Here is a 22275-nt window from a genome sequence, read left to right as displayed (position 1 = left end):
TATCAACAGAACCAGATCCTTACATACAGATTGCTGAACTGAGGAAGAATATATATATATATTTGTTCGACTACTCCGCCTAGGCTCGACAGTGCAGCCTAGGCGGAGTAGTCGAACGCAGATTCACTGAGCGCTCAACACAGACAGCATCGTCAGAAGGAAAGTTGATAAAATAAATTACAAATTTTGTATTGTTCGATACATATGCGTACCGAACCGAAAGCACTGTATCGAACGGTTCAATATCGATACGAGTATCGTTGCACCCCTAATAGATAGATAGATAGATAGATAGATAGATAGATAGATAGATAGATAGATAGATAGATAGATAGATAGATAGATAGATAGATAGATAGATAGATAGATAGATAGATAGATAGATAGATAGATAGATAGATAGAAAGGCAATAAAGTGATACTGCCTGGTTGCACTCTTTAGATCACCGATGCATATCCCCTGCGGTTGGTGTGTTGTTGGATGATGCTTCAGGATCACTGCAAAGTGATGCAATACTTGTTCCAGTCTTGGAGACAGGGAAGATAAAGATAGATTTTTAGAGAGACTAAAATAAATTCTGAATAATAATTCAATTGATTTCATCCTTGTAGTTGCTACTTGGCAAATAAATCTGATCCTGACTAATTGTTAATAACTGTTGAAACACATTTTATGACTTAGCAAATGCGAAGTGTACCTGATTTTGACTAGTCTCCCCAAGAGAGGTTTCCATCTGTGGTCCTCTGGCTGACAGGAAGATATGGAATCTATCAAAGTCCTTAATGTCTTAATGTCGTAACACTACCTCACTGTCAATGTCAATAAATTCCATGAAATCAGTGTTATACTTCAGCAACCTATCAAGCACACAGCCCTCGTGTGTTACACGTGGGCTGTATGTCATGCAAATTCGTCTTGGAAATATGTAATTATGGAAGCATATTACCCTGCTGCTGCTGAGGCGCTACAGCATGAAATCTGTATTCTGTATTATCTATCCTGTTTTTAATTGCTTAATATAACATGGACAGCATTTATGTAGTTAAGAGACTGAAACAATGGTGTAAACAATACTGAAACAAACTTACTTTGGAGGATTCTGGTCAACATGATTAAGCCTTTGGCTCAGGTTTCATAATTAAAGCGTAAACTGGTGTATTAAACTGAAAACTGTGGTTATTAATTCTGAATTATTCTTAGACACTGAATTATTCTTAGGTTATACAAGTAATTAGATTGCTTCTGAAGGTACTATTTTATTGTGTATCCAGTTGAATATGTGCTTTAAATATGACTAATAATGTGTATTAAACGCACAGATGATCACTAAACCACTAATTACTTTCCACAGTAATTTGTTTGCACAACAAAACCTTTTATTTTGGAGATCTGTGACGTAAATGTGCCTGTCTCTAAAGGGCTTTGGACCAACTTCTGTACTATCGGTTATAAATACAATAAATGTGACAGTCAACCGAAAATGTGTTTTTATTTTTTATTTTCTCCCAAAAAATTGAATACAATTCAGTGGGCTCCATACTGAACTTAGAGGATAGGGCAAAAAAGTATCAATCTAATGCGCTAGTGTTGATCTGATACCAATACAAGCTTTGGTATCGATATTTTGATCAATCTGCCCACCTCTACCATAAATGGTAAATGGACTGGTTCTTATATAGCGCTTTTCTACTCTTCTGAGCACTCAAAGCGCTTTACACAACTTGTGCATTCACCCATTCACACCCATTCGCACAAGCTTATTGTTCTAAGTGCTTTCTAAGTAACTTTCACACACATTCACACTCCGATGGATGCATCGGAGAGCAATTTGGGGTTAATATCTTGCCCAAGGATATTTGGCATGCAGACTAGGGGAAGCCAGGAATCGAACCACCAACCTTCCAATCAGTAGATGACCTGCTCTACCGCCTGAGCGGTATGTCTGTATGTCAAAGTTGGGAAGAAAAAATGTTATGGCAAAGATTAGTTGCTGCCGTCATAATTTCTGAGTATCCATGGTTAACGGCATCTAAATAGTAAAGGCAAATTTAGGAAACACCACTCATCAATGTTTGTTTATCTTTCATGAAAAAAAGGCTTTTTTGTTTTGTTTTTCTGTCTCATTAGTTTCCCAACATGACATCACCAGTGCTTACATTTCATAATACATCTTATTATGATGAATAAAACATTAAATATTTATGACTTCTCACATTAAAAAAAACTACAATCACTTAGTTTGGAAATGAATTAATAATTTTAAAGTGAGGACAGAAAGAGCGACCTCCTCTGGATGAAACAGGCACTTCTGCAGACTTCACTTAATACGTTACATTGTTGCTATTGGAAACGGACTCCACACAAACTGAGAAAACACCGGAAATCCCTCTGAACCTCTGTTATAGTTCATTCTCTGAACAGAAAGAAGTCCAAAGAAGAAATAAGTGTGGGATATTCAGGCTTTGGATTTAAAATGAGCTCTCCTTTGTCGATGCTAAAGAAAACCAAACGCACTCCTCTGCAGGGCGCTCACAAAGACCAAGGGTAGGTGATTAACTCCACACAGGTAGAAACTGGACTGTAGTTTTATTGTGCAGAATAAACGTATCAATCATGTCGCCACACTTAATTTTCTTCGACCTGCAGGAGCAAATCAAAAGTTCCTTTCAGGAGGAATCTGCTGAAAGGTAACGATGCACTCACAGATCACCAGCAGCGCTGCAAATTCAGTAAAGTACAAGTACAGAATAAATAAATACATCCCAGCTAGAACTAGAACTACTTTCCTTTTAAACCCTTCAAATTAAAGCTCAAAGTCTGCACTTTAGACACACTGTGATTGTTTGATTTAAAGTGTGTGGAGATCTAACAGTATTCATGTGTCCACAACATAAATAACTTAAACTGTGATGAGCAAAATGCAGCAAATCCTCACATTTGACGAATAATAACAATTATATCTTACTGGAGAAACTGATCATAAGTTTATCAGGTAACTTTTCCAGTTGAAAAAATAGCAAAACATCTTTTATAACCATGATACTTTTTGTTTTTAGAATTTGAGGCTGAATTGGCCGATGAGTCTTCTGATTACTCTCACACTACAACCAACGAAGCCTCCACCTCAAATACGGGAGCTCCATTAAAGAAAGGTAGGCTTTAACACAATGCTTCATATTCCAGTGTCAATATATCTTCTTTTATTTATCACATACAAAATGATTATACGTTTTATTTTTCCAATACTTAATTGCTGGTTTCCAGGGTGTCCTCCGACCAACTTTGACCTCATGTCTGCCATGATGCAGCGAGTGACCCTCCTGGAGAAAACAGTGAGGAGCCATGCAAAGGAGATAGAGCGCAAAGTGAGCATGCAACCCCTTCAACGAATACCAAAACTGCCAGCCATCCTTTAAACATATTTAAACCTCACTTTATGGTTTCATCATTCCTCCCAAGGATAAACAGATTTCAGATTTAGAGGAGAAGCTGAGGGTTCAGGAGAAGTCAGGTAATTACCTACAGCAGGCACAGACTTGAGTTTGATTTATGTTAAGTCGATCAAAGCGTTTTCATGATTGTGTGGATTTAGGAAGCATGCATGACCCGAGGAGCAGAGATGATCTCGAAAGCCGGTGCCAACAACTGCAAAATCAAGTGCATGAGATGGAGGTGAGTAAGGTGTGTTCATAAAGTATGAGATCGTGATTTTATCAGTGTGGAGGTTTCACTGAGCTGCTGTCGTTGTTGCAGGACTTTCTGAATGATTATGGTTTGATCTGGGTGGGAGATACAGACTCTGGTGATCCTGCAGAGCGAGGTAGATCCACCAGTCCTGCAGACCTGCAATCCCTCCGTGTCTTTTGTATGTTAAAGCTGTGCTGTTTTTGTTTTGTTTTGTTGTCTTCTGCAGAGACTTCTGGTGGCAGAGGCGTCCACATAAACTTTGATCTCGTGCTGCAGAGGATCAGAGAACTGAACGTCCTCCTAGGGGAAGGAGAGTCTTTTGTGCAAATGACAGCGACAGGAGCACAGCTGGCAAAAAAGGATCCCATTCCACTGAGGCTCTACAGGAATGGCATTGTAATGTTTGATGGTCCTTTCCGCTCATATCAGGAGCACAGCACGCAGGTTAGCTACACTAAAAAAGGCAAATCAAAGTCTATATTAAACTGGAATCTTTCCTTGGTTAAAAGTAAACTCTTGGTCCCTGCAGCAGTGCATGCAAGATCTAATGGATGGCTATTTTCCATCTGAGCTTCAAGAAAGATTTCCGGATGGTGTACCTTTTGAGGTGAGTCTCAGTTTCCTTTTCTTATTTTGTTTTTGGGAACAATCGACTGTCTTCACAAAAATTCTCTTTGCAGCTTCATGACAGGCGATACGAGGAATTCAACTCTAGGCTCCCGTGGGAAACGTTTCCTGGTAAAGGACAGGCTGTTTGTGGGGACAAAGATGAATCAGCAAGCTCGCTGAGTTCTCACTTCCCCGGTCGGTTCTGCAAACGTCACCCTGATCAAAGCCGCGGTGCAGATCCTCAGAGACTTTGCTGTCATTCTCATGTTTTCTTCTGATTCAAAGGCAAGAAGCTGACCACAGATCAGTTCCTGAACAAGTTGCCGAAGTTGGTGGTGAAGGCCGGCCGAGTGATTGATATCAGGAACTCGCTGAGGGCAAAGCTGCAGGTGAGTCGTAGAGAAGCAGCAATTATCTGTTTGTACAAATATACAGATGAGGACAAAATTACCAGCCACCCTACAAAGTTTAAAAGCTTCGTCAACATTTTTCCGAGTGCTTTTTTAAACAGACCAAGGACTTTTTAACATAACATTTGTAAACATTGTAGTTTTCTTTATAAAGCATCAACTATTATTACCATTTCAGAAAAAAGCAAAAATTACCAGGATCAGTATTATTAGTTCCCTGAAAAACCATAGCAGGCACTACTGCTGTGCAATGATGAGCTTTAACATTGTAATGCTCGAAGCTAAGTTGAAACTGAGAGTTAGCTTCCAATTTTCTCACATTATAAAAACTTCAAGCTGCCACCTGAGAAAGCATGCTACCAAAAACAAAAGAAATCCGTTCAGACTTACTCGAGTCGTGAATTATAGTCTCAAAGAAGATAATCACTAGAATCCAGCACAGGAATGGACTGCAAAGCTGCAGAACAAGAAAAACTCCACTTCTGCAGAACAGATAACTTCATGCCAAACTCACTGAAGGACAACCTGGAGAAAGATTTTAGATACTAGTAGCACATGCTTTGATCAGATGAGACAAAACTAGAGCTCTTTGGCCAAAGAGATGCTTTTTATGTTTGGAGAAAGAAGTGAGAGACATATAAAGCAAAGAACAACGTCCCCACATTGAAACACAGTGGTGGCAGTATTATGTTGTGTCTGGAACTGGGAATCTCTTCAAGGTGGAAGAAATCAAAATAAAAGGATATGTGAAGATTTGGGAGCAAAATCTCAAGCAGTCACCAGTAAACCTGTGTCTGGGTTGTTGCTTTGTCTTTAATCACGACAGTGCCCCAAAACATAGTCACCCCTGGTGAAGACCAGGCTCCAGAAGGCCAAAATCAACATTAATTGTCATTAGTGTCATTAAAGGCCTGCACAAATCTCTGATTTCAGTTCCACTGTTTCTCTGTTTAGCGACACTTGGGAAAATCTTTATAGAGGGCCTAATGGTTAAGTCCTCATGTATATATAAGACAGCACTGATAATCAGTGTGCTTCTACCAGGGTACATCTGATGTGGACAGCAGCAGTTCAGTGATACTGATAGATACACCGTCACTGCAAGCGAGTACTGAGAGGTAAACCAAATGTTCTCTTTTATTTTTTATGTGTATAGCATAAATATTTGTCTCTGCCAGTTAACAGACTTACCAGAGGGTGTCAGTCATCACAAACTCATGCTGTGCAAATAAGCATGGCTTAAAAACATTTGCCATACCAAATGAATACCACATGAAAAAAATGACAAGTACAAAGTGGGTTAAAGGAATTTAAGAACACCACACTTGATGTAAGACCTGCTTAAATCCCGATTTGGCCACTGATCGTCCAGATTGTAGAGATTACTGTATGTGCTGATCTGAAAATGAGGGCAGCCATCAGCTGGTGACCGTGTTTGTGATGCAACGCTCCAGTTTTCACCCACATTTTTCTAACAACCATAATGCGTCATGGCTGCCACCAGACTGCAGGCTTTCAGCGCCTACCAGCCTGCCTGTAATGTCATCACTCTCAAGGTGAAGTCAGAAGACGGGAGCCACATTTACATAGTGAAAATGTCCCCGTCGGAAACAGTCGGTGACCTGCGGAGGTTCCTGGACAAACACAGGTGAGGACACATCTCAATGCACTGACCGCACCGCTGCTTTTACAATCACGTGACCCAGCCTGCTGTTTGTTTGTCGCTGCACTACAGAAGGGGCGGTGTGCCCAGTTATGACATCATCAGCGCATTCCCACAGCGCAACTATGATGATGATGGTCAGACGCTCCAGTCGCGTGGAATCGTGACAAACGCCACTCTACTGCTGCGACAGAGGAAGCCCGATCCTTCACTGGCCGACGTCAACAAAGCTGTTAAAGATTAAAGAATTACTTTTATCTTGTTACATCAGTGCTGTTCACAGCAGAGCGGAGCGTGAGCAGAAGTAAAGGTGTTGCTGATGTTATTAATGACGACTGTGTTCTGTGACAGTGAGGCCAAAAGCATTCACAAACCCATGACACTGAAATAAAATCCCAATGAGCCATTATTCCTTTTGTTTCTTATACCTTTGCTCTTATCTTAACAGGGACACAGATCATTAACACCAATATCTAATCAGATAATCACATGGCAGAAATTCAGTGCATGTAGACATGCTCAAGCTGACCTGCTAAAGTTCAAACAGATCATCAGAACGGTTAGTGCCAGATGGGCTGGTCTGCTGGGATTTTCCACGCAACCATCTCTAAAGTTCAGAGACAACGTTCAGTGAGCAGCAGTTCTCTGGGTGAAATAGGAGAAACAGAATGACTGCTTAGAGCTTATGGGAAAGGAGCAGTAACTTGTTACATCCACAATATGCAGAAGAGCATCTCTTAACACACAACACACAGAACCTTTAAGCAGGTGGGCTACAGCAGGTGAGGACCACACCGGCTGCTGTCAGTTGAGACCAGGACGCTGAAGTTACGATTAAGACTGGAAGAATGTTGCATGGTCTGATGAGTCTGTTTCTGCTGCAATACTTGGATGATACGTTCAGAATTCTGAGTAAACATAAAAGTAAGGTTCAGGCTGCTGGTGGTAGGACATAATCTCCTAATTTGTGTCTTTTAAAGGACAATCTCTTCCCTGGACTCATTATGAATGTGCAGCTGACACACCTGCAGGAACAGTCTGGTCTTTTCATCCTTTCTCTGCAAAGTTAAACAAATAAAAGCAATCTGAGACCAATTAAAACAAAACCAAGTGTCGAAAATCTTTATTTCTAAAATATGCAAATACAAACAAGGACAAAAGTATGAAAATATAAACATATTTTTTCCCTTTTGCAAAACATTTGAGATGTTAAGGCATGCGGAGCCCGACTTTTCAAAGAGAAATCTTGTGCTACTCAAGTTTAAAGGTCCCATGAAATGAAAAATGGCTTGTTTGTCCCTGGGTGGTGTTCAGAATAATAAAAGTCATTGTTGCATATTTTTATGTTAAAATCCCTTTCTCTTCCCATAAAGTGTCATGCTTTATCGTTTTTGTTTTCCCCTTTTAAATGGCTTATCTCACCGTCAGGACAAATACAAAAACTCCATTCACTTCGATGTGACCCGTGATTATGGGGTGATCCAGCCAACCCCTCCACAGTCACCTCCACAGTCAAAACGCCTGAAGGAACATCCCATCTCATCACACCTCAAACCACAAAGAAATAATACAATCTAACAGACACTTCATGGGACCTTTGCACACTGGATGCTTGCTGAGACACGTTAGCACATTATTACAGCAACAACACGTTAGGAAGACCCAGAAAACTTTCACACCGAGTTTTCAATGCAAACAAAAAACCCTAAAATAACAATAAATAATAGTGAAGATTAATACTGTTTCTCATTCATACATTTACTCAAACAGTTCACCGCTCGGCTTGAATGCGAGTCTGCTGTCATCGACATGAAATCTACGCTATATCTACGCTCAGACTTTCACCGTGTTTTAATCATCTACCAGGGCCAACTCGAGCTTTGCAACACGTTTTTTTTTTTCCTACTACATTCAGTGTCAGAGGGAATGTATTGACTGTCCTACTGGTTGACACACTGAGTGAACGGTTATACTGGAAGAGTCAGCTGCAATCAGCCCTTTGTGGTTGGTCTGGGATGAAATTAGCATTGAAGTTGCAAACGCGACAGAAAGGCACATGTTGGTAATTCATTCAGGAGGAAGCCTGCAGCAGCGAGGAGTGCTCGCACACCTGCACGACTGCTTCGACCGGTGTTTCTTTGGTATACGGTAGGCCTGTTGGTGTGAGAAGCTGATTTGGTATTAAACCTCTTTTAGTTATTATGCCTCATACCTCACAGCAGAGTCCAGTATTACAGTGTTCACCATTTCAAATGGCGCATTAGTAACATTTCCTTGCAAAGTCGTTAAAAAAAGGAAGAAAAAAAAAAAAGCAAAAGTAAAAAGCAAAGGTTAAATATTTTCAGTTGATTGTCAACTACTTCTCAGATAATTCCCCTTTGGAGGGAAATTAAATTTTAAATAAGTTAATATTTGCAGGACCTCTACACAAAGAGTTTTCCACCAAAGTGGAATAAAAAGTATAAGACTGTTTTGGTAACTGACAGCATCATGTCGTCATCATTATAAAAACAAAAAAACCCACACGTGCGCACACAAACACACAGACACACAATGCTTAAGGATCAAGTATTAGAGGTAAGTTATATTCTGTTAGCCCTTGGACTGAAATAGATGAACTCAATGGGATGGGGGCGGGGAGGTGGGGGCTCTGAGCTACAGGCAGGCTTGAGACTCGACATGCAGTCAGTCGAGAAGTAGAAGCTAAACCATATGGGCTTTCCTTTGTCCTCGTTTCAAGGAAATTATAGTCCAGTCCTCTGACATTCAGGAACAAAGCGTGGAAGAAAAGCCTGTTAAGAGTCCTCCGAGATGAAGAGGTTCCCGCAAGTTTCCTCCATCGTGGCTGGTTGTCGAGGTTACTGAGTTATGCAGTTTTCTCCCATGTCCTGAGCGTAACGGTCCAGTATTACGTTACGCAGCTCCTCGACATCGCGCCGGAGCTGCTGGACTTCGACCAGCTTCTTCTGCAGCACCTCAGGATTCATCCAGTCCTCACCGTGCTCCGCCACGGATGGGGGTGCTGGAAAAACAATGCATAATTGGTTCTCATTCGATTACATTTAATTTAAACATCAAATTCAACACTACAGTGAAAAAGATGAAGGTCAGAAATAAAAACTCGAGTAGTGCTTACAAGTGAGGCCAAGGAGCAGGGACAGGTTGGGGTCTTGTCCCTGGGCTCGCTGGGTTAGGATGCTGCACAGTGAGCGCAGGTCACTGAGGCAGGAAGCAATCTCAGCATGCAGTCTCTTTGTGAGATTAGCCCCAGCTGGCTGCAGGACAGAGGAAGCCTGGTTAGTGCACTTTTGCTCTGGATCGCTCATCTGCTCCTGCAGCGTCAAATTCTGCTCCATTAGTTCCTGGTTCTGGGTCGACAGCTACAACACAATGATCGGCATCGGTGTTAGGAGCTGTCGAGCTTTATTGAGGACTCAGAGGTCTGATTTCTAAATTAAACAGAAACTGAGAAAGTTGGTGCTTTTTTGGAGATGGTGGTTAATATAGCTCACCTCCTTCATGGCTGTGTGGAGCTCTAACACGTTCTGCTCTTTGGCCAGCACTTCCTCTCTGAGAGCCTGAGAGCTGCTTTCTTCCTGAGATATCTGCTCCTCCAAAGCCTGCAAAAGAAAAAAAAAAAAGATTTAAAAATGTTGCGCGCTACAGAAACAGCAAACACGCACTCATTCAGATTCCCTGTGAAGAGATAAATACCTGGATCTGTGATCCAAGCTGTTCCATCATCCTGTGTTGCTTCTCAATAACCTGCAAAGAGAAGAAATGAGCATTAAAACAACACCAACTTAAGCACCAATGAGGCGTTACCGACCAGCGTGTGCTGGATATTTTCCATGTTATTGATCTAACTTGCACACATGAGCACAGCAAATTCAGTACACACTGCAGAGAACATGCTGTAAACCACATAATACAGTCATTTCCCAGAGAAATACTCACTTCTCTGTAAATCTAACTCATCTGAACATGAACTTCCTCTAAGCTCAGGAGTCATCTGAGGTCAATGCACAAAGTGGGTTCTTTCTGCATCTTTACTTTGGGATAGAAATTACTTTTTAATAAACCTACATACAAATAGTCCTTAGTTATTCTAGTTTATCCAGTGATATTTACACTCTGAATCCTGTCTTTGTGTTCTGCCCTGATCTGAAAAGGTGAACCTTCTTTGCACATGTAAGACCACACCAAGCAGACCTTTTTGAGTCTCTGCTGCTCCTCTTTCAAACTGTTGTTCTCTCCTCTAAGCTTCTCAAAATCCAGAGAAGGGAGTCTGGCTCCATCCTCCAGGCCCTGCTGTACCCGCTGCTGCATACTGATGAAGACAAAAATAACGCAGAACACTCATTATGCACAGTTATTAGGTTTTCTTTTTACACTGAGAGCGAGGAGAAATAACATGCCTACAGAGAGGAGTACACATACTCAGTAATGGTGGTCAGCAGGTCCCTCTCCCTGCGTTTCTGCTCCTCCAGGTATGAGTCTTTCTCCTTCAGCTGCGAGTTTGTCGTCGCCAGACAGTCGTCCAGTTCTTTTACTTTACTTTCTAGCTCTGCTACCTGATGTTCAGCTTCCAACAGCTTATTTTAAAAAAGCAAACAAACATGAGCAGGTTTAATGATTAACACATGTGCACCTGAGCAAACGAAAAGGAGTTAAAGTTTAGTGTCCTAACCTGTTTGTTCTGGTTCTGGTAGTCCTCCAAGGTGGGCAGGTCAGCGAGGTAGCGCTCAAGAGTCTCAATACGCTGCTGGTTCTCCCTCTTCAGTTCCGACTCCTTCTGACACTTTTTCTTCAGGTTGCTGATGTGCTTGTCTCGACTGCGGATCTGCAAACATAAACACACGTTAATCTGATAACATTACGGTACCCAAATGTGCCGCTCAATACAGCCCTTCTCAATCATCTGATGATGAATAAAGGAAAATGACAAACCCATTGTTACTTTTTAGTTTCAAAGAAGTTTGTTTAATGAAAAGAGGAAGCGTGCTTCAGGCTTCGAGTGATTAACCCTGACCGATTTTTATCTACACCATATTGTTTCTTGTGTGGGAGACAACAACTTCCCACTTGATGTCCTTGGGCTCAAGGACGTCAAGTGTTTTGCTCTGCTGTTAGCTAATATCAAATACTGGGACATGCTAGAGCAAAGTATTGGGCAGGGTTTTTATTTATATATAAAAAAAAAACAACCATTGCATTGGCCATCATTAGGGTTTAAAGGTTTTCAGTCTCGATATTGTGGTTCTCGTGTGCATGACTCTTAATAAGGACGTGTTGGGTAAGCACAAACCCTTTCTTCCTGTTTCTTCATCTCCTCCGTGTGCCTCTCGCAGGCTTCCTTCAGATTCTCGGTCAGTCGCCGCATCTCAGCCTCAACTGCCGCGAGTCTGCGCTCTGCCTCTGCTTTCTCCAGAACAACAGAGTCTGTGCGCTCTGCAAACTGCGCCCTCAAGAACGCGTTCTCCCTCTGAGCCTCCTGCAAGTCAACATCAAAGACTCAGCTGAGTAAGATATGGGTGCAGTTAGTCAACATGACAGCAGTATAGTAGTCCTAAGCGTTGCTTTCTGGAGGCTGAGCATGTTTTTACTAACCTGTAGACGCAGCATATACATATCTCCATAAGAAGCTCCTCTGCCCAGGAGGGCTCCGTGAACCTGCAGCTCGCTTTCCCTCAGACGCTGCTCCAGCTGGGCCATGTGCTGCTTTTGTCTGCGATCACAACCAAGTCCAACCATCAACAACAACACAAACATTCACAAAGCTTTGTTTTGGTAATTTAATAAAAGCAGTGAACCCATTACAAACACTTACCTCTCAATGATAAGCTCCTTCTCCTTTAGCAGGCTCTCGCTGGCTTTGACCAGCGCGTCCCACTTGCCCGACTCAGAGTGAACCGGTGTTGAGTATAGAGGTGGGTACTGACCCATTCCTCCACCCATTAGCTGTAACAAGAGAGGGAGAAATGTATTACGTGTCAGTGTTAACTGACAGTGGCGGACAAGTGATGAGACACACCTGCATACTTTCCACTTTTTCACACAATTCAGGGGTTAGCAACAACAGATCTAGTGCTTTAAAGTACCGAGTACTGCAAACGCCTCATGAATAACCTCCAATTATTCATATGCAACACGAAAGTAACAACTACTTTTTTGTCAAATCACATGGTCATGGGTCACTGTGCTATGAAATAATTAGCAGTGCCAGCAGTGTTTGTTTTCCAGTAAAACTTTAGATGACTAATGTTAAGGTTGTAATGGTACTACTAGTCTTATCAACACTACTTGGTGATTTGTGCTTTCACTGTTGATGTTGTATAAGAAACAAATTAACAGGATTCAGGACAAAGACAATGATAGTGATGCTCGTCATGCATGTGTGCACTCAGGACAAAACGGTTACTTTTAATCATTAACCCTTCAAGCTACCGGCAGACTGCTGGAGTTTCTGCCTTTATATGCAAAAGACTTGTACTTATGACTTTAGGAACCATAATTCATTGTGTAGCTTTGTACGTGCTACACTGTGCTGCAGCTGCCAATGGCCTTCACGCACATATAGAAACAGGGAAGATGAACTTCTGATTCTAAACCCCAAATTATAAAGTTTGAAATACAAACTGGACAATATATTATTAATAAAACAATAGTAAAGGACACCAAGTTTCTTTATTTGTTCACTGCCAATAGTACAACTGGTAACATTGGAGCTGATCAGTATTCTTATGATCAATAAATAAGCTCTGGTACCTGTTTGATTTCTGCTTTAGTGCCAACATCTTTACATTAAATACTTATAATTTTAGAGCCACACACGCCACATTTATGCTGACAACATAACAGGTTTAAATCTGCACACAGCTAGCCACCTGACAGTGACAGAACAAATAAACTGGCATAACAAATATATTCCCAAGAAACATGAACACGAGCCTGTCATCTACTTCTTTTGTTAATGTCAAATAGGCTATGTATGTTGAGGACAAAAACGCTTATTGGGAAAGGACACAAAAATTATATCTAAGCATTTAAAATACAATAAATAACGTTATGTATTAGAAATGAGTGAATGCAGCTCATCGATCTCGGCTTTGAATCAGCAAGAGGTTGTACAGCCTGTTCATATAGTATAATTACCTCTCAATACGATCAGGTTTAGCTTGTTTTTGTTCAGTGTTAGTTCCAGAAAAACTGCATTAGTGTACTTAAGTGTTCATTTGTAAGCAAAAATTTGATAAACTGCTAAAAGTCACACTTCAAAGTGGCACTCGGTCAGCATCTGCTCCCAAACATAACAAAAGTCAGTGTTAACAAAAGATCGAATAATTAAATATATCTGCAGACAGCATATAATTGGTTGAAGTAGTTGAAATTTAAATTTTGGTTATTGATCTGTTTAAAATCCTGTTTTAAAATAAACTTAAATGTGTATTAGACCACATTTTATATGTAATTAATAAAGAAATGGGAAAATCTATACATTGTGTATAGAAGCTATTCTTTTGCCAAGTTTTAATCTTTACAAACAAACAGCTACTCCACAAATCTTCAGTTTTTTACATTTTCCCAGATACATCTGAACCCATTTAAAGCTGCCTTTTTTGTTTTGCCACCTAGCAAAATATATTGTGTGGAAAAAGTGTCACAAGATACACTTGAAATCCAAACTTGTTGGTCTCACTTTCTTTACCAACAATCTTGCAGCAGTAGATGTTTTATATTGAGATACATACCTGCATTTGTTCCATTTGCAAGCGTAAGCTTTCCAGTTGTTTATGCTGCTGTTGCTGCTGCCAGCTTGGAAGTTCACTGCATCTGTCCTGCCGCAGCGGCTCATAACCTTTGGAGCCTGCGTGCTCTCTCAACAGAGCCTGCGTCTGAAGGCTAAGAGGACTCGTATAAACTCCAGCAGATCCGGCCACACCAGGCTGTCCGCCCCTTTGATTAGAGGCTTCTGCAGTACCAGGAACGCCAGGCCTAGCTTCAGGCAGAACTTTATAGCTGTGCTCCAAACTTCCTCTGTAGGCCTCAGACACGTAGTCTGGAGTGTCTCTAATCCCGGTCTGTAACCGGAGTCTCATGTCAGGGCATAACCCACCCAGAATGGCTGACTGATTCAGTGTAGGTTCCACCGCAGGAGTATCAAACCTGTGGCCCTCGTCCAATCGCGTATGGTCTGTTGGGAAAAGCGAGTGGTCCAGCCCATTCACCAGACTACGGTATCGACTCAGGCAGTCGGGCTTTACCCCGACGGGATCTCCTCCCACGCCAACTTCAGCATCCAAGTTGGGCGAAGATGCTGATTTGGAGAGAGAGGAGGACTTTGACGTGGTGCCGCTTGGGGTTCTGGAGCCAGAGGAAGATCTGTGACCTGCAGCTGAGGACAGACAGTCCTCCTGGACACATGACTGGGGCTTTGAGGCCGGGGCTCCGGCCGTGGATGGCATGACATGTGCAGTGGGTATGGGGATCTGACTGCGGATGGGCTGGAAAGAGGGGCTGCTGCTGGAACTGCAGAAATCTTAAAAAAAAAAATAAAAGAAGACAAACATTAGAAACAACATTAAGAGGATTTCTCTCACACTACAAATGTTCCCTGTTAAACCAGTGCAGAATATCTGGAGCGCTACCGCAGGCCATTTTCTCTATTTTCAGTCAGCAGTGTAAAGTAGATGCAGCAGGGTTTACTGGTGGCCTACTTTGATGATGAGGTGTCACCGCTGAAAGAATTAAATGGCTTTGACTGACTCAACTCAGGGAATAGGCTTATAATAGACTTAAAGCACTGCACAGAATTAGAGCTCCGTGTTACATGACAAACATTTCCTGTGTTCACTGTGTTAATAAACCTGCTGATACCTGCCTGAAACATGTACAATTATAACCCACTATAAAAATATGTTACTGCAGAAGGGCAGACAATAAGTTCAGCCCTATAATTAGCAAAATTTTGACAACACACATGGGGTACTACAGCTTCAGTAAACACAGAGTCCACTTTACTAAGCAAGCAGATACAGCAATGTTAATCTGGAAGCTTCAGAGATGATAAATGACTTTAGGAACACAGGAAAACCCAACACCAGCCATCTCCACAATCCTCAACACACGTTACACAACTGTTTTACCAGCACTACAAACCTCAGAGAAGTGTTGAAGTCTGAAAATTGGGCAGTCACTCGAACACAGCAAACGTGTTAGAGGCTGTGGCATGTTTTCTAACAACGAGCGGAAGTGAGCAGAGCGGCAGAACGCTTTAAATCAAAACACAGAACAGTCTTCTGCATTTCCTGAGAGCAACAGAACAACCTGTGAAGCCAAGACTGACAGCCGCCCGACGAGCAAGCCCAAAGCCGTATTGTCCTCCAACAGAAGACCTCGCCTTTACCGAGCCCTGAACGAACGCATACAAACAGGCACACGCAGGAAAGGTTAGGGGGTATTTATAGCCCACCTCTCAAGTTACAGAGCAATCTGTGGGTGCCGCTTATTTAAGCACCTTGCCTCCTCCCACTGAACCACACATCACACGTGTACCTCCAAAGTCAAATACTGAATGGGATACTTCTACCTCTTACCAGCTTAAACCAGAACTGATTTAAATTAAGACACCCTGAATAATCACTGCACACAAAAATAAACAGCAAACATGGCAAAATAGGGTGGGGGGAAAAAAAGAACAAACTTTTTTTTTTTTTTTTAAAACATAACACATCTGATATAAAAGACGCCTCAAGGCTCCACTGAATCACGACTGGCTAGAACATGTCTGAACTCCTCAGCAAGAACAACCTTTGTTAGATGTTTGCTCAACACACATTCCTACCCAAAGACATAAAAACCCAAAACTTGTTCATTTGTATACCAAATCGAGTGTATTTCCCACTTCACGGTGACTCTAAAAACTCATTATCGTAGCTTTTAGTGAAAGACACTGATAAGATATCATTGTTAACAATGTCATTATCTCTTCTGCCTGCTGGTCTGATTCTTTATCAATACCCTCATTGATTCATGATCAATCATCCAAGTACATAGTTTTTCAGCTTAGACACAGAGGTTACTATACCTGAATCTGAACACAGTTTAGAAACAGAGTTTTGTTTTTTTAGAAGGCCTGTGTGTGACTATGATGTGCAAAAACCTTTTTCCATGAGTTTGATGTCCCTCTATAAAATATGCAAAAGTCAGGAAATCATGAAGGCCCCGATTAAAAGGCACTGATCAGCTTGGAGCCACAAGAATGCAATGGACTGGACAATTTGATACTGGTGCTAAACTGGAAGCAGTTTAATTCCAAACCCTAATTATCTGCTATATTTATAGGCACTGCCATCAGTCTAGGTGGTTGGAAAAAAGCCTAATAGCTGCATTACTGGATATATTAAAGCCAGTTTCCCACATGCACTATAGCCTGAAACGTTTCTAGATATCATCCAATGAAAAGTCTCTCAGCTCCAAGTTTGCCTATGTGAGAACAGAGTGGACAACTGTCTGTTGAAGGAGAGCACAAAACTGTAGACAATGTCTGGAGACTTCTGTTTTGTATTTTAATTTCACCTTTATTCAACGTATCAAACTGACATCTTGAGAATATGATATGAGCCAAGGCAGGAAACCAAAACTTCCAGAGAAAAATCCAGAAAAGCACTCAAACTACTCAGGATTGTACAGTGGGTCAGTGCTGCTAGTTTAGCTCTGTAATAGCTTACAACTATTGCTATAAACGAAATTTGCTCAGGGAACACAACTCAATACATGAACATGTGGAGGGTTGGACAAAATAATGCGAAACTAGCAATTAGTGTATCTAATAACAAGCCTGCCAACCATTCGCTTGAATACAGCTCTGACCGTTATAGGAATATTGTCTTACAAGCGCCGAGCTCAGCGATTAACATGTTCAGGAGGTGTAAGATAACCCTGGCCACCTCAATGGCATCTGCTTTCATTTATTTCAAAGACAGAACGCATGCATCTACTAACACTAATAACTGGTATTTACTGGAAGTTTGAAAGTTTTGGTTGTTTCTTATTGTATCTCTGCTTGTGTGTTATTTGTTTTATGCTCCACTGACTGTACTGTTGTCTTTCTTGGCCAGGACACTCTGAAGACATTTTTTCCTGGTTAAATAATTAAAAAAAAAAAAAAAAAAAAAAGAACTCCACAGGTTCTCTTAAAGCTAACTGATAAAAAGCCAGGAGCAGAGATTGTTTAATTCACCATAGTGACAGGGAGAGCACCAAAATAACCATCAGTTTACTCAGTGTGCTGGGACACCATCACCTCACTAATATTTTTCCTTGTCCTTGACAATTGCCTGGCAATCCACCCATAAATACCAGCCCAAAGCCTACAGTGCTGCTACTCTGCAGCCTATTATTTTGTAATGTTTCCTTTGGAAACAGGGACCACCCATCCCAGCTGGCCATCCATTAAACACAGCCTTTCAGTCCATTATTTTTTCCACTAGTGCATGCACACACAAGCTATCAAACCATTGGGAGATTCCCATTTTAAACAGAACAATGTGAAAGCAGTGATATTCCCGCCACAGGCAAGGTACAGCCTTGGCATTCAAACATCTCCTCTCACTTAACCTCAACTCTGGAGCAGTACAAGCTGCACCTTGGGTCAGTTTTGGCTGGGGAGTATCTCTGTAAATGTCCCAGGCATCAGCGGTGAATCATGAACATTTTATCACCCTATAAATAGACCTAGAAACAACACCATGGACAACACAGTGTGTTCCAGCTTCATCTCCCCAAAATTGTTAAGTGCCAAGCATTACCTAATTTAAATATTTCATGACTGCGCTCAACTTTCTAGTGAGCAATTTTAAAGAACAGAGGTTTAAGGGTGCACAACCATTAGAAAAACAAACCCAACACTGTTTAATGGATGTGTTCAGGTCACTGCAGTGAGACAGTCTTCAAAACAATGTTACACAACAGGCACTACAGGCAGAGGAAGAACAAGCAAAAGTCATCACCTTCTGCACTGTCAGATGCTGATGTGCCAAGACCAGTGTCCCCGCTGTCTGATGTTCCGGGCCGGCGGCCAAAACGGCTTTGGAACTTCTCTGACACAGCTGGCGTCTGCCACTCCATGTCAGCAAACCGGGCTAATGCACATTTGTGAAAAGGGACAACGACAGCAGAGCAGAACATCAACACATGTGGAAATGATGCAGGGCTTATGCATGGTGACAGCAGCGTGTCAACTTACCCGCTGGTTTGGATTCAATATATCTCTGCGAGGTGGTCATTCCATAAAAGACCAGTTACCTGTGGAGACAAGGAATTAGCATTATTGTATGGTACGGGACACTGAACAGGTGATCAAACTCATGGAATAGCTTTAAATTGGAACATGTGTAAATTTGTTTACTTTGCCTCACTTAAACAAACAGCTGAACAACTAACGATCTATTTTAAACAATAATTTGACAGAGGCTGGCAGACTTTTGTGCCCACCGTAGAAAGCCTGTCTGCACATAGTAATTATGAACTGGACGGTCACGGGCTAGGACACAGCAGCTGTTAGCTACTGACTGATCTGCTCGCCTATCAAATTCATCTGCCCATCAACAACCACCACACACACTTTTCTGGGTAGCAACAAAAATAACAACACGAGCACATGTCTTCTCGTTACATAATGTCTTACACAAACATCTCTATCCCTACGGGAACCCTATAGGAACTTCCAAATCAATGGTGAGAAAAGAATGTAATGATGGTGGGCACCAAAAGGCTAAGACACCCCCCACTGTTGTTCAAACTAATCATTTTCTGTAGCTAATTCTTAAAGGAAACTACTGATGCCAGGGAACGCTTTAAGCTAAACACGAGTACACGCTTAACTGAATGTACTAAAAGTATTTTTGTTAGTCAGCCGAATGAGCCAATTACTGCTATCCCAATCTACCTATTTTGTTACAAAGAAAAACACACACACAAACAACTCGTTTAAGATTTGAGCAGCGATGCCCTACACCGTTAAGCATTTTAGCTAATCCACGACAAATCCGTTTCCGCCGAACAAGCTAGCTAACAGCTAACACCGCTACGGTTTTCTTAGACTCCTGAGTTCACATCCACGATACATATCTGACTTCAGCCTACCGTGCACATTATCGTAGATAAGCCGGTTCTTCACGCTGAAAGAACGGCTACTTTACCTTCGGTTTCAGATAAGGACTGAATACAGTGATAAATCTCGGTCTCGGGCTCTGAATCTGAACCCTTCGCTGCTGCTGCTGTTGTTCCGCTAGCCAACTGATCTCCTCTGATGGCAGACAACCCCGCAAAGACACGGTGGAAGCTTGTTTAATATTACAGCGCCGCCCGCTAAATTCGGGGAGTGGGTGCTGCTTCACAAACCGCTGCGGAGTTTTCTGCATACACCTTGTTACACCTCCACTGATGGTACACACCGACTTCAAAACTATGGGTGCTGGTGTAATATCGTGAAATATTAACCTCTGAGCCAGATTAATTCACAGAATTTTTATCTTGTCATGTGGCCAAAAAACCACTACAGCAACACACAACGAACGCATCTAACCAAGTTGCACAGAGAAGGCAAGAATAACCTAGAAGAAGACTTTCGCAAGGGTTAAAATGTGTTGAAGCCATATTTAAAATACCTTAAATTGGACTACAAAATGTTGATTGGCACTGATGTGAACACTGTAAACTTAAACACAAGAGGTCAATGTCAATGAATTGTCAAGGAATTGTATTTGTAGAGCACATTTTAGTACACGTAAACTCAATGTTCTTCCTATAAAAGATAGACATCAAAATTACACGGATCTGTACGTAGGGCAATAAAAACAACAAAAGAAAACGTTACAAAAACATTAAATTCAAGCGAACACGCACACACAAACACATACAGTGTAAGTCTATGAAAGTAAAAAGGGTTTTGAGTCTGCTTTTGAATGTAAACACACTTATAATTGACCTCAGGTCAGCGGACAAATCGTTCCAAAGAACAGGACCACAGTTTCTGAAAGCACACTTTGCTGTGTGGTTAGGAGTAGTTAAAAGATCTGCGCCTGATGACATGAGAGGTCTCGCTGGGTTAAATAGAAGGAAGTTAAAGATAATTCAGTGTTGAACTGAGAGCCAATTAAGTTATTTCAATAGATGTTCAAGTTTCCATGTGCGGTTAAGGACTCTGGTAGTGGCTCAATCCAATGATCCTTTGGATAATCTGGTTAACAGAGTGTTAATGATTAACCTGCTTGACATAAATGCATAGAGCAATCTGTCAGAGTCAGTTTGATATAAAAATGTTCTTATGTTTTATTTTTTTTATTTATTTAATTTTTCAGTAGTTGAAAGCAGTTCTGGTGACCTTATTGATATTATTGTTGTTATTGTTTCTTTTTTATATACACTACTGTACAAAGGTTTTAGGCAGATGTGAAAATTGCTGTAAACAAAAAATGCTTTCAGAAATATAAATGATTATTTATTGGCCCCAAATGTATTCTGCAGCAAGACAATGACCCCAAACATACAACCAAAGTCATTAAGAACTATCTTCAGCGTGAAGAAGAGCAAGAAGTACTGGAAGTGATGGTATAGCCCCAACAGAGCCCTGATCTCAACATCATCAAATGTGTCTGGGATTACATTAAGAGACAGAAGGAAAATAAATGATTAACACTTCCATTTTTGAAAGCATTCTTTGTTTCCAGCATTTTTCCTCACCTGGCTAAAACAATTGCACAGTACTATAGATACAAAAGTAAGAATAATATACTATACCACATACTGCTAGCACGTGAAATTGTCAGCTGACAATCGTGCCAAAACTCTGATTTCTCAAGTGTCAAATTTCAAAAAGAAAATCCTAATTTGCTGCACATGTTACCCTATGATGGCAGATGTTGAGTATTACAAATGTCAGTTTCTCAACTTCCTGCCATAAAGCAACAAACAAACTCAGCATATGTCACACTTTCACTTCCATTTTTTGAGCCAAGTTTGGTAAGAACTGAAAAAAGAACCATAGAATTGTAGAGTAGAGCAGAATCGAGTATTACTGACCCCTGAAAAAGTACAAGTAATCATTACAAACTTTAAAGACACTATTATTACAGCGGACAACTTTTATGTTCTTTTAGAGTTTCGAAAGTTTCTGAAGAACTCTAATATCTGAATATTAAACTTACTACTTTGCTGCATCTTTATTTAAGGGTTGTAAAAACACATGCAATGAGATTCAGGTTTAACAATCTTACTGTTAAAGAAAAACTAAAAGTTGAAACTATTATCTTTTTTTAAAAGTAGTTCAGAAAAGACAGACCTAAAAATAAAATAAAGCCAAATAATAATAATAATAATAATAAAATATTATCATTATTATTATATATATATATATATATATATATATATATATATATATATATATATATATATATATATATATATATATATATATATATATATATATATATATATATATATATATATATATATATGAGAGAGTTTGTATTGTTTGTATTCATACCATAATTCACAAAGTCAGATACTTTATCACTCAGTGGGTTGTAAATATCCCAGGTTGTTTTAATTGAACTCAGACTGTTCCACTCATAAACACATAGGTCTGCTTGGTCACTTACAAACTCTGCCCGCCCTCTTAATTTGACTGCTTTTTTACATAAGGAAACTCTCCTTCCTCATTCACTGTGTGAAGTACATAAAATTACTCTTATTGTTTTCACTCATTCATTTACAAAATCTTCTTTTTTGATGCTGCCTTTAAGGGTCGTCACAGCAGACCATCTGGCTCCATCTCACCCTACCCCCAGCATCCTCCTCTGTTAGCCTGACCTTCTGCGTGACCTCCTTCACTACATCTATAA

The 22275-nt window shown here is 40.8% G+C and overlaps 2 protein-coding genes across 5 annotated transcripts; one reads left to right on the top strand and one right to left on the bottom strand.

Annotated features, from left to right (window-relative positions):
• Positions 1–2356: 2356 nt before the first annotated feature.
• Positions 2357–7454, top strand: ubxn11 (UBX domain protein 11). 2 transcript variants are annotated; one of them, XM_080895494.1, is made up of 14 exons: positions 2357–2545; positions 2648–2688; positions 3058–3153; positions 3266–3366; positions 3461–3512; positions 3594–3673; positions 3755–3821; positions 3915–4132; positions 4218–4295; positions 4369–4492; positions 4583–4686; positions 5752–5825; positions 6212–6355; positions 6443–7454. In XM_080895494.1, the coding sequence occupies exons 1-14, from the start codon at positions 2475–2477 to the stop codon at positions 6612–6614; spliced, it is 1422 nt and encodes a 473-aa protein (XP_080751620.1). In that variant the 5' UTR covers positions 2357–2474; the 3' UTR covers positions 6615–7454. The 2 variants fall into 2 exon arrangements, with proteins under 2 accessions (XP_080751620.1, XP_080751619.1); XM_080895493.1 differs by having other exon boundaries at positions 3755–4132.
• Positions 7455–7471: 17 nt separating this feature from the next.
• Positions 7472–19697, bottom strand: cep85 (centrosomal protein 85). Of its 3 annotated transcripts, none has more exons than XM_080895490.1 (14): positions 19573–19697; positions 18618–18676; positions 18382–18513; positions 14122–14909; positions 12201–12331; positions 11981–12098; positions 11679–11864; positions 11061–11213; positions 10811–10965; positions 10583–10700; positions 10085–10135; positions 9883–9990; positions 9507–9750; positions 7472–9392 (listed from the first exon to the last, which is right to left on the bottom strand). In XM_080895490.1, exons 2-14 carry the CDS (start codon positions 18655–18657, stop codon positions 9229–9231), a joined length of 2388 nt encoding a protein of 795 aa, XP_080751616.1. In that variant the 5' UTR covers positions 18658–18676; positions 19573–19697; the 3' UTR covers positions 7472–9228. The 3 variants fall into 3 exon arrangements, with proteins under 3 accessions (XP_080751616.1, XP_080751618.1, XP_080751617.1); XM_080895492.1 differs by having other exon boundaries at positions 9507–9645; XM_080895491.1 differs by having other exon boundaries at positions 19517–19653.
• Between the last annotated feature and the right edge of the window lie 2578 nt (positions 19698–22275).

This window comes from Rhamphochromis sp. 'chilingali', assembly GCF_963969265.1.
Source record: "Rhamphochromis sp. 'chilingali' genome assembly, chromosome: 11".
NCBI lineage: Eukaryota > Metazoa > Chordata > Actinopteri > Cichliformes > Cichlidae > Rhamphochromis > Rhamphochromis sp. 'chilingali'.
Note: the sequence above shows the minus strand (reverse complement) of the source record. Positions and strands in the feature narration are given on the sequence as shown.

Bases quoted from the DNA above. Each gene is read 5' to 3' on its own strand.
- ubxn11 (XM_080895493.1), top strand. From the start codon at position 2,475: ATGAGCTCTCCTTTGTCGATGCTAAAGAAAACCAAACGCACTCCTCTG. The intron at 4,687-5,751 runs GTGAGTCGTAGA...TGCTTCTACCAG, and splicing joins CGCTGAGGGCAAAGCTGCAG to GGTACATCTGATGTGGACAG. The intron at 6,356-6,442 runs GTGAGGACACAT...GCTGCACTACAG, and splicing joins AGGTTCCTGGACAAACACAG to AAGGGGCGGTGTGCCCAGTT.
- cep85 (XM_080895490.1), bottom strand. From the start codon at position 18,657: ATGACCACCTCGCAGAGATATATTGAATCCAAACCAGCGG. The intron at 18,514-18,617 runs GTAAGTTGACAC...AATGTGCATTAG, and splicing joins TATTGAATCCAAACCAGCGG to CCCGGTTTGCTGACATGGAG. The intron at 12,332-14,121 runs GTATGTATCTCA...CTCTTGTTACAG, and splicing joins TGCAAATGGAACAAATGCAG to CTAATGGGTGGAGGAATGGG.